The 18,550-nt window shown below is 35.8% G+C and overlaps 2 protein-coding genes across 6 annotated transcripts in view; one reads left to right on the forward strand and one right to left on the reverse strand.

The window, feature by feature from the left end:
* The window catches only part of lnx1 (ligand of numb-protein X 1), a 49,258-nt gene extending 38,353 nt beyond the window's left edge, over positions 1-10,905 (forward strand). For all 3 annotated transcript variants that reach the window (XM_051138581.1, XM_051138583.1, XM_051138582.1), the window contains 4 exons: positions 2,950-3,127; positions 6,161-6,419; positions 9,222-9,380; positions 9,560-10,905. In XM_051138581.1, coding sequence (XP_050994538.1) covers positions 2,950-3,127; positions 6,161-6,419; positions 9,222-9,380; positions 9,560-9,695 — 732 coding nt within the window. In that variant the 3' untranslated portion in view covers positions 9,696-10,905. The remainder of the gene's footprint in view (positions 1-2,949; positions 3,128-6,160; positions 6,420-9,221; positions 9,381-9,559) is intronic.
* The window catches only part of fip1l1a (FIP1 like 1a (S. cerevisiae)), a 73,109-nt gene that overhangs the window by 23,525 nt on the left and 31,034 nt on the right, over positions 1-18,550 (reverse strand). The window contains exons 15-16 of one of the 3 annotated variants that reach the window (XM_051138585.1): positions 13,365-13,511; positions 12,756-12,918 (exon numbers count right to left, since the gene is read on the reverse strand). In XM_051138585.1, the coding sequence (XP_050994542.1) occupies positions 12,771-12,918; positions 13,365-13,511 (295 nt within the window). In that variant the 3' untranslated portion in view covers positions 12,756-12,770. Of the gene's footprint in view, positions 1-12,358; positions 12,919-13,364; positions 13,512-18,550 lie in introns of those variants that run through there. The other 2 variants (XM_051138584.1, XM_051138586.1) reach the window with 2 other exon arrangements.

Here is an 18,550-nt window from a genome sequence, read left to right on the forward strand (position 1 = left end):
GATTAGATATTGATTGTATATTCAAAGATCGTCTTACCATAGGGAGATGAGAGGGTCCCTGTTATTTACTATTGGAGAAAGCATAACGGCTAACTTGGATCACGTGTCCCTTAATAACCAATCACATTACCAATCACATTAGATTTGTGCGACACTTGAAGGGGTCATCGGATGCAAAGTTCACTTTTACATGTTGTTTGAACATTAATGTGTGTTGGCAGTGTATGTACACATCGACCCTATAATGATAAAAATCCATGCAGTGGTTTTTAAATAATGGAACAGTCCGACCTCCATTGTTTTGATGCCGGAGCAGGGATGTAAGTTAGACAAGAATATCTCAGATTGAGCGATCGAGGTGTTGTGTTGCTGGATGTAATAATGAACATAGTGGTCGTCATTTACTCCCGACATCTGAGCCGCTGAAGATGCAGTGGATTACGTTTGTTTGTGAAGGAAATGCACCTCCCGATCTACATATATCCGTCTATGTTTGCGCAAATCATGTGATCCAGCTATACTTACAGCAGAAGTGAGTGTAAGGGTTTTTTATGAATCTTTGCGATCGCCTTTCCTAATAACGTACTAGTTAGCAAGTTTAGCAGCTAAACGCAGCTAAATGTGGCTAAAGTAAACAAGCTCGTCACTCCACAGACAGAAGAGAGGGGCGGGGCGAGCAGAGCTCATTAACTTTTAAAGCAACCTCGACTAGAACAGGATGATTTTTGCAGAGCTGATTTTGGGAAGGTAAAAAGGGTGTTGTTTTACACTATCTTTGAGAATTTTTAACCAAAGTATATTATAGACTTTTCATTAAGACCCTAAAGAATCATATCAACTTGTGGAAAATGGGCATCCAATGACCCCTTTAAAAGAAGTGCCGTAAGCTGAATCACATCCGTTGGAAAAATCAGTGACTTCTCTTATAAAACAGCATTTTTTTTGTCGTAAACTCTAAAAATAGTTGAATCCAAAAGTATTGCTTAGTGTAAAACATGTTGAAGATTAGCAGATTAGCAGAGACTGTCGATTCATTAAATGATAAGCCGTTTCCTCTAAAAAGCTGTTTATTCAGCATAGTAAAGCCTCTCCTCCATTGACATCCATTCAAAAAAACAAAAAACAGATGGGAAGCTTTAGCATTAGCCGTTACGCTTTTTTGGTTAACGGTTGCAGGCTTGCCTTCTAGTGGCTTTGGTATACAGTAGTCAACATTTGAAGTGGATAAAAACCTTTCATCAAAGTTGTCCTAAAACAAAACAATGTCCATTCTTGTCTTAGGACAACTTTGATTAACTCTTTTGATCCACTTCAAATGTTGACTACTGTACTGCTAGCATGATTTAACATGTTGCTAGCATGTTCCTGGTTGTTAGAATGTTTTAAGCATGATTGGAATGGTGTCAACATGTTGCTAACATGAATGAAAAAATCCAGCAAAAAAAAACATCTAAAACCAGGCTGATTTAGAAAAAAATAAATAAATCAGCCTGGTTCTAAATCAAAAATTTATCAAAAACGGATTAAAAAACTAAAACCAGCTGATTAACAAACAAAAAACAGTTGATTTAGTAAATAAACAGCTGGAAACCAGTCAAATCCAGGTGATTTAGCAAAATCAAACAAACAATCAAACAAAAACAACTAATTCAGCTTGTTTAGCAAAAATCAGCTAAAACCAACCTAGGCTGGTTGTCTAGTTGTAGCTGGTTTAAGGTGATAGTAGCTGGTTTAAGATTAGTTGGTCTTTTAGCAGGTCTCCCAGACTACCCTGTTGAAAGAAAAACAGCATATGCTGGTTAGGTAGGTTTTGAAGCATTGATGCTGGTTTGAGCTGGTTTAAGATGATCCTTGGCTGGTCATCAGCTGGTTTAAGTTGGTAATGTGCTGGTCCTAAGATCATCCTAAGCAGAAGCTAGTTGCTTAGGACTGGCTTAAATCAGCTCATGACCAGCTAAAGACCAGCTCATGACCAGCGTAAACCAGCTCAAACCAGCATCCATCCATGGTTTACGAAAACCTAAGTTGTGACAGTTAGAAAAGATGTAGCACAACAAGTCCAGTCTGAATGTCTGAACTGAGTTTAGTGGTTGTAGCTTTATTGCACTAGGAGGAGTTAGGTATTAAATTATGGTTTAGAAGAACAGGGAAGCTTTCTCAAACCTCCCGAACTTAATTACAGTTGTTCTCCAGTCATTTCAATGGGATTCCTATTTAAGATTTTACCTTTTTTTTTTTAAACAAACATTTTTTTAAAACAAACAATTTGGACACGAAAAGTCCAAATTATCCGATTAAGAGACTTGACCTTGACACAAAGTAACGAGGATCTGCAGGGGTCCTCTCTATGATGTAATTTCCTGTTGTTTTTCAAAATGTCCAAAACTGCTATAAAACCAAACTAGAACAAACCAAACCCTAACATTATCTCTCTTCCACACACTTTATTTCTTTCAATCACTTTTTATCCTTTCAGTGACTCTTGTTAATTCTGTTTACACACTTGGAGAGGTGTAAACATTCTGGCAGCATATTGTCAGAGGCTTTTCACTCCTTTGAATTAGACACGGCCTAACACACACACACACACACACACACACAGAGTCTCTTCAGCGATAAGCCTGACACACTAACTCCAGATCTGATTTTTTTGTAGCCTGAGGCTCAGACTAAATATAAACAGCCCTTTTATTGAACTTTAATAACGCTTTTTATTAAGTTAGAACTTAGCGACTGTGTTTGTTGTTTTTGGAGGGGATCCAAGGCAAAATTTGGCTGCGGTCAGCAATAACACAGCATCCTGCAAGCTCACCATTTATTACAAACACACGAGCATACACACACACACACTTTGGGCAGTCATGTGTTCAGATATTATTCTTTTGTGCGGCATCCTAGACTAACTACCCGAATAATTTGCACTGAAACTTTCCTGTCTCTCCATTTCAGGATTCATGTCAAAAGCCTGCATGTTACGAGAAGACGGTGACTCTGTTGAAGGAGCCGCACGATTCTCTCGGCATGACGGTTGCGGGTGGGATGAGCAGCAGGGGGTGGGATCTGCCCGTCTACGTCACCAACGTCGACCCCAATGGAGTGGTGGGACAAGAGGGCTCGATCCGCAAAGGTACAGCCTCACAAAAAGTGTGCCTAACCTATTCAGACACATCTGACAAAGCCACACACACCTGTTTCCAAGGTGCCCCTCTGATCTTTCCTGCTTTTGATTGCAAGTACACACACAAACAAAGACACACCTGCTACTGCATATGTATGACCGTCATCAGCTCCGCAAATATATGCATATAACACTAGAAAATGACACACTCCCACTTGTACACCTGCCATACTGCTAAATCTGTCTCTGTCATACACACTCACAATTATCAGCTTCCGATTGAGTGTATGTTAGTTTTTTGGGTTTATTTTTGTCATATGTGACATGTATGTAGGCGTGTGAAGTTGCAATCATGCACAGGCTGCTGTATGGAGGCATTGGTTTAAAGTATCTAGCAAATACAGACACAAACATGCAAGATCAAAGCTTTGGGGCTTTATATGCTGTACAAAGGTGTGACAAGCTCAGTGTTTTAATTGAACCAGGACTTTCAGGAGGGTCTAATATTTGCAAGAAAGTAGGTTTCAGAAAGTGCTTCCTGGTAAAGTGGGTACCAAACTGGTAATAAACTACAGTTACTACAGTAGTTACTCTTTCTTAACTATGCACAACTATGTACAATAGAAGTAGTTGTCACAGAATAGAAAATGATTCATAATAAATAGCTTTATATAGATTTAGCTATATATATATATATATATATACACTAAAGTTTGGGGTCGGTAAGATGATTTGAATGTTTTTAAAATCTGCATTTACCCAGGCTTAATTTTTTTGATCAAACATGCAGTAAAACAGTAATTTTGTGAATTATTATTACAATAAAAAAAAAATCTATTTTAATATATTTAAAAATGTAATTTATATGATGGCAATTTTAAGCAGTCATTACTTCAGTCTTCAGTGTCACATGATCCTTCAGAAATCATTCTAATATGCTGATTTGATGCTCAAGAAACATTTCTCATTTTTATCAATGTTGAAAATTGTTGTTCTGCTTATTTTTTGCCCAAATGTGATACATAAGGATACTTTAATGAATAGAAAGTTTAAAAGAAGATAATTTTGCAATGTCTTTACTGTCACTTTTGAACAATTTAATGCAGCCCTTGCTTGAAAAAAGTTTTACTTTCTTAAAAAATTAATATTATAATTACAATTAAAATAAATAAACAAACTAGGGCTGTCAAATGATGAATCACAATTAATCGCATCCAAAATAAATGTTTGTGTTTACATAATATGTGTGTGAGTATGTGTATACTTATTATGTATATATAAATACACACTGGCATGTATATATTTAAGAAAAATCTGTTATATATAAAATATTAATATGTATATATCATTTAAATTATATATATATATATATATATATATATATATATATATATATACATACATTTTTTAAATATATACACATGTATATATATATAATTATACAAAGTATTTACACATTAATTATATAAACACAAACTTTTATTTTGGATTTTTGGATTTCACAGCCCTAAAATAAACACCACATTATAGACCCTACGTTTTTAAACAGTCATGTATTAAAATAAGGTATGAAATGTCTAGATGTATGGTTCTACAGGTGTCTTACAGATGTTTCACAAGCTTTTTTTCTTTGAAATTGCAAGGAAAAAAAAAAAACAAGTTTAGACCTCCTGCTGTATTAACACATTTAAAGGGCATTACAAATGGTGGTTGGGTGTTTGAGTAGTACTTCTTCGGGCTGATTTTACAGAAATAACCAGGGGGACTATGACTAAAACTAGGAGATCCTGACCTCCTCTAGACCCCCCACTATTCTAACACTGGGTAAAGCATTTTGTGTTGTTGATGAGACTCATATGGACGAGAGAGAGAGAGCGAGAGAGAGAGATAGTGTGTTTGTGTGTGTACTGTCTTTCTATATATTTCAGTATGTGCCTCTCTCTCCCAGTTCTGAGTCTCTCACAAAAATCTCTCTCATCTCACCCTTGGAGGTGAGTGTCTGATCCTGTCCTTCTTTCTCATTTTCTGTCTTCAGTCTCTACACCCTGTTATATTTATATTAACAGTTAATATTAAATGTATAAAACGATATGACATTAAAAATGACCCAATTTGCATTCCAGTCACACTGTGCACGATTCTTGTGTGCACATTATTCTTCAAAAAAATTGAGGAAAAATCCATTTAAATCATATCTATTTATCAAGGAAGTATAAGGATGAGTTCACTTACAGACTACAAATTTTCTGATAATTTACCCACCCCCATGTCATCCAAGATGTTCATGTCTTTCTTTCTTTAGTTGATAAGAATTTAATCTTTTTGAGGAAAACATTTCAGGATTTTTCTCCATATGGTGGACTTTAATAGGGATTAATGGGCTGAATGTCCAAATTGTAGTTTCAATGCAGCTTCAACACAATCCCAGCTGAGCAATTTAGAGTCTTATCTAGCCAAACGTTTGGTCATTTTCTAAAAAACTTTGACTCATTACATAATCACGTTGGAACGGCCACACATGGTGTAGGCGGAAGTACGGACACAGTGTTTACAAAGTGAACTTGCAAAGAAAGTCAAATGGCCTTCACAAAAAAAGGTGAAACAACAATACTGGACGATTTTAAAGTTGAAAGAAAATGAGAGGGAGTTTTTTGCCCTAACCGTGCATGACCTTTCCAACGTAATTACACAATGCATGAAGTCGTAGATGTGCAAGACGAGCATTTGTGGTTCAAAAGTACATATGTTTCGCTAGATAAGACCCTTATTCCTTAAAGCTGCACTGAAACTGCAATTTGGACCTTCAACCCTTTGATCCCCATTGAAGTCCAATATATGGAGAAAAATCCTGGAATGTTTTCCTCAAAAATCTTAATTTCTCTTTGATTAAAGAAAGACAGACATGAACATCTTGGATGACATGGTGGTGACTAAATTATCAGGAAATTTTTATTCTGAAATTGAACTAATCCTTTTACACAACTTTGCCATGCAACAACAGCCCTGTGATCACAATAATAAAGTGACTATTCTGTCTTCTAGGTGACATCCTTCTAAACGTGAATGGGGTTGAGCTGACGGGTGTGACTCGGAGCGAGGCTGTGGCTAACCTGAAGAACACCTCGTCCCCGGTGGTCCTGCGGGTACTAGAAATGAGACCCCCAAATGAGAGCTCCCTGGACTGCATGCCGCCCCTACATTCCCCCTGCACTCTCTTGCCCTCTTCACCCGGAGACATCAAACTACCCCCGCCTAATGATGACTACTCCCCCCTCTGGGTGTCTTGGCTCCAGCTGCCTAGGTACAGTACATTGAACAGAATACACACAAACAAACATATGTGAAATTGAATTCATTTTAATACATTTTAGCACAGTTTTTCCTGGTCTTGCTTTTTCCCCCACTTTCTTTCTTTCTCACACCAAGTCTGTAGGAATTTTTTAAAGAAGTCATTTGCTCTGATGGAGTGTGAAAGTTCTTAACAACTTCCTACATTATTTCATACGCATAATTATTGAGAAACTTGTGAGTAGGGGAGAAAGAGAGAGCGACAGGGGAGAACAGAGCAGGGTTCAGGAAAGCCCTTCTCACCCTCGGCTGTAACAGGTTTAGACGCCTGAGAGTGTGACGGCTTTAAATAGACCTTTCTCTTCCATTCTCTGAACTTTTTCTTTCTGATTCTGGGTCTTTCTTTTCTTCACACATTTGTCTGCTTTCCATTTCTACATCATATCATTTCACACAAGTCCACCTGGAATCTGAGCTCGGGGCTCTCATGCTGTTAGCTGTCAGACACGGTTGATATCTGGCCCTCGATATTTTAAATATCTATAACAGTAGCATTTTTGCAGAGACTGTAAGTCTGTAAGCACAAAGGCTTTCAGTGTTGCTCGCCATCTAAAACTTACTTATTTCCCCAAGATATCTATAAGCTCCTTCTGAACCCTTTTACTTATTGTGAATTTCCCTCTTCATTCCAGCTCCTGAAATGTACCCTTACTTGGGGTGGGTGGTATGACCAAAATCTTATACTATGATATGAGTAGTTTTATTTCACAATAACAATATATATCATGATAGTTATTTTTGCTTTGATACTGATATCATAATTCTTGGCACCAGTGTCAATATAACAAAAAACTAATACTAGCCTAAATTAGAAAAAAACAACAACTCATATTTCTTCTTATTAAAGTTACGAAAGTGATTTAGTCAAGAGCAGTAAGAGATTTTCTCTTTTATTGTTTGATTAACATGAATGACAGACAACAGGAATATTAGACTATTGTCACCTTAAGAGCTGTCCGGATCCAATATACTGTTAGACTTAAATTACTGTGTTTACGAGGATATTTGACACAGACGGGCATTTTGACACATGCAAGTCTGCAAACTCAACTGTTCAAGGCCTGTAAAGTGGCAAAAATAACTGTAATATTTCTTTCATGCTTTATGAGCGCTCAAAAACGTGTGCATACAGCAAAATGATCTTGCTGATTGCATTTCAGCAGCTTAAAAATCACATTTTTAAACCATAATACTTAATGCATGCAAACTATACGTTTTTGTGGCCACGTAGCACAGCAACGTCATGTGAGTGTGTGACCGTGATAGAAACGATAGTCCAAAATCTCAAATGGTTCACAAATTTTTACCAGTTGATCGCATCTACCTGTATATCGCCCACTTCTAACTCCTACATAACTCTTTTAAACAGATAGTTGACCCAGAAATTACAGTTTAGTAAAATAAGGCTCAATTTGTTAACATTATTTAGTGCATTAGGCATCAGGTAATTATTAACAATAATTTATTAATCTAGGTAAATTATACATATAGCACTGTGGGTAACCTGACTTCATCTCATTCCCCTTTCTTCTCACCCATTGCTTTCACATTATTCTAGTTGTTGTTTTTCCCTTTTTTTCTTTTATAATAATAAAAAAAATAATTTTTACAATATAATTTATAATAAATGTATTCATATACTGTAGTTACAGAAATTAACATTAATCAAAATCCCTTTTTAATAAATTACAACCCAGCTTAAATTGTATTTATACTATATATCAGAAAATCACAATACTTTTTCATATCCTTTATACTAATACTTTAAAAATGTATAATTTAGATAACCCATTTATGCAACTTGAAATGTTTAAAATATATTAATTCTGTATATTTAGAAACATTAACCAAGATTATGCTGTAAGGCTATTGTACACGCAGTGATGCTTTAGCTTATGTTAACAAATTACACCTTAATGAAAAATGTTACCAAAAATTCGATTAATATTTACATTCTTGTTGACAATAATCAGTCAACATTCACTTTTAATCAGTTACCATTCAAAAAAGATGCAATAAAGGGGCTCGTTCACCCAAAAATTTAAATCCTGTCATTAAAGAACCTGTACGACCTTAGTTCATCTTTAGAACACCAATTAGAATATTTTTGATGAAATCCGAGAGCTTTAGACAGCAACAGAACTAACACGTTCAAGGCCCAGAAACGTAGTAAGAACATCGTTAAAATAGTCCATGTGACATTAGTGGTTCAACTGTAATTTTATGAACCTACACTCTAAAAAAACAAAAAACACAATTTGTTGAGTCAGCTTAAAATAATTTGTTACCCTGCTGCCTTAAATTTTTAAGTTTAGCCAACTTGAAATGTTAAGTACTAAGTAACAATTTAGATATTTGTGTTTGTTCAACTTAAAAGCTGGGTAAGTAAACCAGCTGCCTTAATTTTAAGTTGAATCAACTCAAGTATCTAAGTTGTCACTTAGTATAACTTAACATTTCAAGTTGAATAAACTGTTTTGAGTTGACTGAACTTTAAATTTTAAGGCAGCCGGGTAACAAATTATTTTAAGTTGACTCAACAAATTGTTTTTTTTTGTTTTTTTTTACAGTGTATGAGAATCATTTTTGTGCACAAAGAAAACAAAAATAGCGACTTCACTTAATTTCTTCTCTTCTCTCAGTCTTTATTTTGGTGTGAACTGTCCCTTTAAGTGACCTTGGTGAATAGTCAGTTGATTTATGTATGTCTTCTGAATGAAAATAAAATTAACCTTGAATTTTCTGTGCATTTCAGGCATCTATACTGCTGTAAAGACATTGTCCTCCGCAGGAGCACGTCTGGCAGTCTAGGTTTCAGTATTGTGGGTGGACAAGAAGAACTTAACTGTAACCAGTCCTTCTTTATCCGCTCTATCGTAGAGGGCACACCGGCCTACAACGACGGCAGGATACGGTACAGACACCTGGAATATGTAGAGTCTACTATTGTCAGAAACCATGCTTTATGTAGAACACCTATAAATAACTGCCTAGCACAGTTTATTAAATACAACTACTTTTTTTTGCCTTTACCCTCATTCTTGTCACGACTCCAACATACTAATTCATCCCTTTTACTTTTTTCCCCATTAGCTGTGGAGACATTCTGCTGGAAGTGAACGGGAAGAGCACTTGGGGAATGACACACACGGCTCTAGTCCGCCTGCTCAAGGAGCTGAGGGGTCGGATCACTCTCACCATCGTTTCTTGGCCCGGAAGCCTGCTATAGGACTGCTCTGCATGTGGGAGGGGCTTATCACATTGACCCTGCACTAGGGGGTAGAGCTTACACTACAGAACTTATAATGACTACTAAAATGGTGGATTTTAGAATCCAAGACTTCCTAAGGCGGGGCTTCATATGGACTGCCCACCGGAAGCGGGAAATGACACATGGACCTCATCCAGGTACTAGGAGCTCAGACTCTAAACTTGAAGGCGGAGCTAACGACTTGACTCTGCCCACCAAGAAGCACGTTTATCAGACTCCGAAACTAGGAGGCGCTTTCACAATTGCCCTTTTGTCGATCGGCAAGGCATAAAGATGATATTTGTGCATGAGAGGAACATTGTGTCGTTATAGATAGAAGGCGGAGATTTTAATCTGTACTAAAGGACGCAATGAGGAGTGCGTCAGTCAATAAATGAGTCCGAAATAGATGTATAAACATTATGGGCACTGTGCTATATGTAGTCAGATTGTGTGACTCTAATGTTGTTCGTAGAGGACGTTGAGATGCTGCACATAAGAGAGGTTTCCTTCGAACGGGAGGTGAAAGGGATACTGGGATGTGTAGGGTTTGGGTGGGGGACACACGTTGCCAATTCCATTAGTTTTACATGTTAGAAAATGCATCGAAGTGGACGCACATTCTTTACTATAAACGTCGATGTCTGAAAAAAATAACGAAACAGATTCAAGCACTTGTACTATGACTAATATTACTTTTGGTTTATTTCTCTCTCTGTTCCTATGGCTTTCGGATATCGGCTTTGTTTTGTTCGTTCTGACAGTGGTTTTGTTCTCTCCATCCGCTGGCATGGAGACACATTTGCCAAGTAGTTCTATCTATGTTGGTACATTTCAGATGCTGTCGCATATGAAAATAAACTATATTGAGTAATAAAAAAGAATAGCAACTGAAAAAAAAAGAAAAGCAAATGTTAATAATCTATTTTAAAAATGGATGATAACTTATAATGCTTATAATGATAACGTGAGATTTTGGCGGCCTTGCTGACTTTTTTTGTTTACTTTGGAGGTGAAAGGATAAGAGAAAGTTGCGTGTGAAAGGCTCACTGAGTGTGTGTGTGTGTGTTTGTAGGTATCATTGTGGGGTAAGGTGCGTGCTCTGGCATCTCATGCTTTGGCTTGTGCAGTATATTGTATCTGTTGGTACCTTTGGTTCAATGATCAATAAAGTCATTCTACAAGGAGACTTGTGTTGCTTGTGTTCTTATTGTGCACTGTATGTGTAAATGTATATATAAATATATACACACATATATATATATATATATATATATATACACACACACACACACAGTACATACTACCATTCAGTTTGGGATCAGTAGGATTTTTTCATGTTTTAAAGAGGTTCACAAAGTGTGGATCTGTTTGTATTTCACAATATTATTTTGTATGGCATTTTTGATCAGTTTAAAGAAATTTTTTTATTTAAATAGATTTTTAAAATGTAATTTATTCTTGTATATATTCAGCATCCATTACTCCAGCCTTCAGCGTCACATGAATCTTCAGAAATCATTCTGATCATTCAGATAAATCTGCAAAATGTTAATTATTTTACCAAAACAAGAGGGATCATACAAGATGCATGTTATTTTTTATTTAGTACTGCCCTGAATAAGATATTTCACATAAAAGACATTTACATAATAATCCACAAGAGAAAATAATAGTTGAATTTATAAAAATGACAACTGACAGCTGAGGGACTCATATGCAACTGTTACAGAAGGTTTAAACGATCACCGATTCTTCAGAAGGAAACACGATGCATTAAGAGCCGGGGGGTGAAAACTTTTGAATTTGAAGATCAGGGTAAATTTTACTTATTTTGTCTTCTGGGAAACATGTATTTATAGCATCTTTTGTAGCTTCTGAAGGGCAGTACTAACTGAAAAAATATATATATATTTTAGGCAAAATAAGAAATTCATTCTGTTCAAAAGTTTACACCCCTGGCTCTTAATGCATCGTTTTTCCTTCTGAAGCATCAGTGAGCATTCGAACCTTCTGTAATAGTTGCATATGAGTCCCTCAGTTGTGCTCAGAGTGAAAAAGATGATACAGTCATTGTTGGAAAAGGTTCAAATACACAAAAATGCAGAAAAAACAAAGAATTTGTGGGACCTGAAGGATTTTTCGGAAAAACAGCGGGCAGTTTAACTGTTCAGGACTCATGAACAACTATCACTAAACAAAAAAAACAACAACAACAAAAAAAAAAAAAAAACAGCTGTGGATCATTCAGGTAACAACACAGTAATAAGAATCAAGTGCATGTAAACTTTTGAACAGGGTCATTTTTATAAATTTAACTTATTTTCTCTTGTGGACTATATCAAACATTTTATGTGAAACATCTTACTCAGGTCAGTACTAAATAAAAAAATAACATGCATTTTGTATGATCCCCCTTATTTTGGTAAAATAATTAACATTTTGCAGACTCTGCAAGGTGTATGTAAACTTTTGACCTCAACTAAACTTCTAATTATTATATATGTTGAAAAAAGCTGCATAATATTGCATTTTTTCAGGATTCTTTGATGAATAGAAAGTTCAAGACAACAGCATTTATTTAAAATATAAATCTTTTTAAGATCATAAATGTCTTTACTGTCAGTTTTGTAGTGCATCTTTGCTAAATAAATGTATTAATTTCTTTTAAAAATCATGGTTCACACACATTTACATTTCTTGATGATGTTTATAATGATTTTGCTTCAACAAAATTAACATTTGGCACAACAAAAATACCATTTTGTATTATCAAAACAATTAAGTCATTTTAAATAATGAATAAATAAATGTATAAATTAAAAATAGTGTACTCTTTTGACCACTTTTTACCTTTTTAAATCATATTTTCAAAAAATTAAATGTTAAATTGCTAAAAAGGTAACATAAATTGGCTTATCAAATGTTTGGCATACGATTAATCAAAATCTATTCACAGTTGGTCACTCAGGCTCTTACTGGTGACGAGACTAATGATCTTTCACTAAAGACCTCCTACTGGTCAACAAACGGGCTCACCAGCTGGCTAGGGAGTTATTCTGTGGCCTCTGACTGGTTCTCCTGGTCCACACTGCACTCCTCGCTGGGCTCAAGGCTTTCTCGGTTGTGTCTAGAGCGTTTGTGCCTGTGTCTCCTGTGGCTATCTGCGTCATCACTATCATGACGCCTCCTACTGCTGCCACTAATGAGAGAGACAGAAAGAAAAAGGTCATATAATCTATATATATAATGGTTATATAAGATGGTTGCCCCCAATGAATATCACCTTTGTAGGCCTTTTGTGTGCTTGCGTGTGTTATTCTGCATGATGTGACTGATGTAGAGCTGTATGTGGCCATACTGTATGTGCATTTGTTGTGGTGTTTTGTGTGTAAATTTTACATGGGTATTGGGTATTATATGTGAAATTTTTTTTTCCCTAATTAAGGGACAATACTTAATAGTAATTAAATTAAAATTAAATATTAAAAATTAATTGTCAGGGGATTTTTTACAGCATCTAGTAGAAAAATAAAATAAAATAAAATAAAATAAAATAAATTCCCCAAGATCTGGGGCATTTTAGTCACCTTTGGTATGTTCTTTTACTGTCCAGCACCCTGGTGAATTTCTGAGCCTGTGTGTTACCTGCGTGAGGATCTGTGTTGTTCATTCCTGTCTCTGTGTCTTCTTTCTCGATGTCTGTCTCTTACTCCTTCTCTTCCCGAGCTTTCTCTGTACCTCTCGCTTCCGTAATGACTGTGATCCCTGTGTCGAGACACACGTTCCTCCTCACTGCACACACATGTAAAAGCACACTCATTAGTAATAAAGGAAAATAGTGCATTGGTTTGTTCTAAAACAGAGCAAGATGACTTCTTAGCTACATAGGTAGCTGGCTTTTTAAAGAGTTAGTTCAACCAAAAATGAAAATTCTGTCATTAATTACTCACCCTCATGTCGTTCCAAACCCGTAAGACCTTCGTTCATCTTTGGAAGACAAATTAAGATATTTTTGATGAAATCCGAGAGCTTTCTGACCCTGCATAGACAGCAATGCAACTACCACATTCAAGGCCTAGAAAGGTAGTAAGGACAACGCTAAAATAATCCATGTAACATCAGTGGTTCAACCTTAACGTTATGAAATTGCAACTTTATTCAGTCTCAGTTTTCGACGTTGTGGTACTTTCGTGAACGTCTCAAAGACTGACACGGAAGAGAAGTAATTGTTGAATAAAGTTGTCATTTTTGTTTTCTTTGTGCACAAAAAGTATTGTCATAGCTTCATAAAATTAAGGTTGAACCACTGATGTCATATGGACTGTTTTAATGATGTCTTTACATCATTAAATGCCTTCAAAGGTAAGAAAGCTCTCAGATTTCATCAAAAATATCTTAATTTATGTTCTGAAGATGAAAGAAGGTCTTACGAGTTTGGAACAACATAAGGGAGAGTAATTAATGACAGGATTTTAATTTTTCAGTGAACTATTCCTTTAAGGCAGCATCCTAACTGTCAAGGAACCTCACAAGTCATCATTTGGAATGCTTATCACAGGCTGAAACTTTGCACATCACACAAAGTTTAGCATGCTGCTAAGCTAATGTGAGATTCCGATGGTACACAGACTTCTAATAAGGTGAATGGCTTCTGTTTCTTTCCCACACTCTAAATGGGACAAACTACCGTGTATGAAAAATAGTTGTAAAACTATAACTATAAGCACTTTAAGCGCTCAAATGTTGAGTAGATTCTGACTGGATGTCAATGATTTTATTGTTAATCACCTAAACAAAATATTCTGAAAGTGATTTTAGCGCTATTGTTCCTCTGTGTTGTTATCGTTTTAGCTGTTGTGTGGACTTTATTTTTACAACAATCATTAAAATTTATCTTGATAGTTATCGTCCTTGGCATAAACGGGCTTTAAAGCTAGTGGAACCTTCTTCGTTTTAGCTCCAGTATCTAAACACTTACTCAATAAATGTTGAAATGTTACACATGCCATTTTATCATTAAAGGAGAAGTCCACTTTCAGAACAAAAATTCACAGATAATGTACTCACCCCCTTGTCATCCAAGATGTTCATGTCTTGCTTTCTTCAGCCGTGAAGAAATTATGCTTTTTGAGGGAAATATTTCAGGATTTTTCTCCATATAATGGACTTATATGGTGCCCCGATTTTAAACTTCCAAAATGCCGTTTAAATGCGGGTTCAAAAATTATCCCAAATGCAGTTGTAAACAATCCCAGCCGAGGAAGAAGGGTCTTATCTAGCAAAATGATCGGTTATTTTCAATAAAAAAGTATGATTTAAATACTTAATAATCTCAAACGCTTGTCTTGTCTTGGTCTCCATGAACTCTGTGTATTATGGTTCAAGATGGTTCAAGTTAGGGTATGTCGAAAAACTCCAGTCGTCTTTTCTCCCCCAACTTCAAAAATCATTTCAAAATCATCCTACATCACTGCAGATATTCTGACCCAGTCTTTGCAAAGCAAAAACGCAAAAAAGATCAAAGACACTTAACAAAAAGGTAAAACGGAAATATAGGACAATTTTGAAGTTGAGGGAGAACATGAGATGGGATGAGTTTTCAACATACCCTAACTGTCATGAACCGGAACAAAAACAGTCCAGGCAGAGCGAGACAAAGCGAGTGTTTGACATTAAAAAAAGTATATAAATTGTATTATTTTTATGAAAATAACCTATCGTTCCACTAGATAAGACCCTTCTTTCTTGGCTGGGACTGTTCACAAGCAGATTTGGGATCGTTTGAAGCCGCATTTAAACTGCATTTTGGAAGTTCAAAATCGGGGCACCATAGCAGTCCATTATATGGAGAAAAATCCTGAAATGTTTCCCTCAAAAAACAATTTCTTTACAGCAAAAAAGAAAGAAAGACATGAACATCTTGAATGACATTACCTGTCAATTTTTATTCTGTAAGTGGACCTCTCCTTTAAGTACTTAATATTCCAACCTAAGTAGCTACCATTTTAATGTAGCTTCCTCAACACAGTTAGCATACACAACTGGAATATGATTAAATTCAAATATATTAATATTCCTGTGCATGTCAGCAGGGTCACTGTCACACAGACGCACTGCGTCTCTCTGAAATGGCTCATCCTGCAGCTGTTATGATGTACAGAATGTCTCCAAGTACACATTTACCACATTCTCTCTCTTTCTCTGTGTACATTCACACAGAAAAAGAAACAGACTGAGAAAAGAGACAAACTCAATAACCTGATCACTCTGTCTGTAATTAGCAGTCAGCTGAAACCTCCGGTCCTCAGGTGCTGTGCTATAGATTAGTCTTGGAAACACTAATTAGATGACAGGGGACAAAAGAGTTTGTGGTGGCAGTGGTCAGCGTGAGGCACTTGTGGAGTGTACGTGATTGCTTCATAAAGCCAAATGTTTTTGTTTCACTTAAAGGCGCCATTCACTCAAAAAAGAATGAACCTTTTGTGTAAACTATCCCTTTAAGTAACTTCTATGTTTCCTCTCTGTGCATTTCTCATAGTTAGTCAAATGATATCTTTGTTATTGTTAACAGCCACTGCTGTAAGCCCAACATCAATCTTTGCTTGCAAGTTGCATGCTGTTACAAATTTTTCGTGCTATTTAAGGATTAGAACCATAAACATAGCCTTCAGGGATGTATAAATGTATTAAGGTACCATGAGTAAGACGTTATGTGGGTGTCTGTGTGTGTATGTGAGAGTATGTGTGTGTCGTGCCAGCTGGACTGAAGACAGGCCAGTCCTCTCTCTAAGCCACAGGAATGAGATCATATCTAAGGGACAAGTGTTCACCAAATGTCCAACCAGTTGCTAAGAGCATTACCAGCCAGATTAAAAGAGCAAGAGATTGAGCGAGGGAAAGGGCTAAGTGCGAAAAGAAGGAAAAATTTAGTGTGGCAGACTGTCAGTCCAGGTGTTGTTGATATCTCTGTTGATCTTCAGCCTTGTTTACAACTGGTATTAACATTCACCTTGGATGACCAGATCATGAATGATCAGGCAAAACAAATTAATCACAACAAAGGTACCAGTTTGATATTACAAGTACACTGAAAATGTCTTAAGTCGCTGGGGTATATTTGTAGCAATCGCCAAAAATACATTGTATGGGTCAAAATTATTGATTTGTATTTTATGCCAAAAAATCATTAGGAAATTAAGTAAAGATCACGTTCCATGAAAATATTTCGTGAATTTCCTACTGTAAATCTATCAAAACTTAATTTTTGATTAGTAATATGCATTGTTAGGAGCTTCATTTGGAGAACTTTCAAGGCAATTTTCTCAATATTTCGATTTTTTCAAGATTTATACATCTGAAAGCTAAATAAGCTTTTCATTGATGTACAGTATGGTTTGTTAGGATAGGGCAATATTTGGCCAAGATACAACTATTTTAAAATCTGGAATCTGAGAGTGCAAAGAAAACACTGAGAAAGATCACCTTTAAAGTTATCCAAATGAAGGTCTTAGCATTGCATATTGCTAATCAGAAATCAAGTTTTGATACATTTATTGTAGGAAATTTACAAAATACCTTCATGGAACATTAACATCCCAATGATTTTTGACAGAAGAAAAATCAATAATTTTGACCCATACATTATTGTTGACCCTTGCTACAAATATACCCATGCTGCTTATGGTTTTGTAGTCCAGGGTTATAACGCCTAAGTCTCCTTTGATTAAAAATAATGGCTAGTGTGGTGGTTACAATGTACGTAATCGGTTGTCAAACGATTAATCATTAATAATCGCATCCAAATTTGTGAAATTATTGTGAAATTGCTGCGTTTCCATTAACCAGTGTTACGTGACTAAAACGTAACTTTTTCCTCTTGCGATAAGTCATGGCAATGGATGTTGGTAGGTTTACGCTAGTGCTGTCAAACTGATTAATCACAATTAATCGCATCCAAAATAAAAGTTTGTGTTTACATAATGTATGTGCGTGTACTGTGTATATTTATTATGTATATATAAATACACACACATGCATGTATATATTTGAGAAAAATATGTTGTTTATATTTAATTTTTTTATATATTATCAATTATATAAAAAAATAAATATATTCAAAATATATACTGTATGTGTGCATATTTATATATACACATAATAAATATACACAGTATACACACAAATATTACGCAAACTAAAACTTTTATTTTAGAAAAAAATTGTTTTAGTCACATAACATTGGTTAATGGAAACGTCATTTCACAATAGGTTTTTTTTTTTGGATTTTTTGGATGCAATTAATCGTTTGACAGCACTAATTTATGTTCATCCGGCCACCGCACTAGCCATTATTTTTAATCTTAGGAGACATAGACGTGTATCTTTAGCAAAGCAGCATGGAGAGCCACTTCTGGGACGCTTCTGAAACATTCCACGGCGTGGATGGTGTCAACACAAACATTGACTAGAGGGTCCGTGATCAACTCCAGTGTCCGTGTAGAAGCCGTAATGTGCCATAGACTTGTGCAGTGTAGATAAGGGGTTAACCAAGCATTAATGTCAAGGAAAGGCCCTTATACTAAAGCAGCCATGTAGGAGGTGTTTCTTGGAGGTTATAGTACATTAAAGAATGCTAATGTGACTTATGTACGCCAAAGAGGCTTAAAAATGCGAAAAATAGTTTTGCAAAATATTCCTTTTTCGAATCTGAAAAACCACCTCATATGAGTGTGAAAACTTTTGTGTGAAATTAAAAAAAGTTTTTGCGAAATTGACATGTTTCCATTGGCTGTATTTTCAATTCGCAATTTCAGTTTGCGCAATTTGAAGGG

This window comes from Labeo rohita, chromosome 20, assembly GCF_022985175.1.
Source record: "Labeo rohita strain BAU-BD-2019 chromosome 20, IGBB_LRoh.1.0, whole genome shotgun sequence".
In the NCBI taxonomy this organism is placed as follows: domain Eukaryota; kingdom Metazoa; phylum Chordata; class Actinopteri; order Cypriniformes; family Cyprinidae; genus Labeo; species Labeo rohita.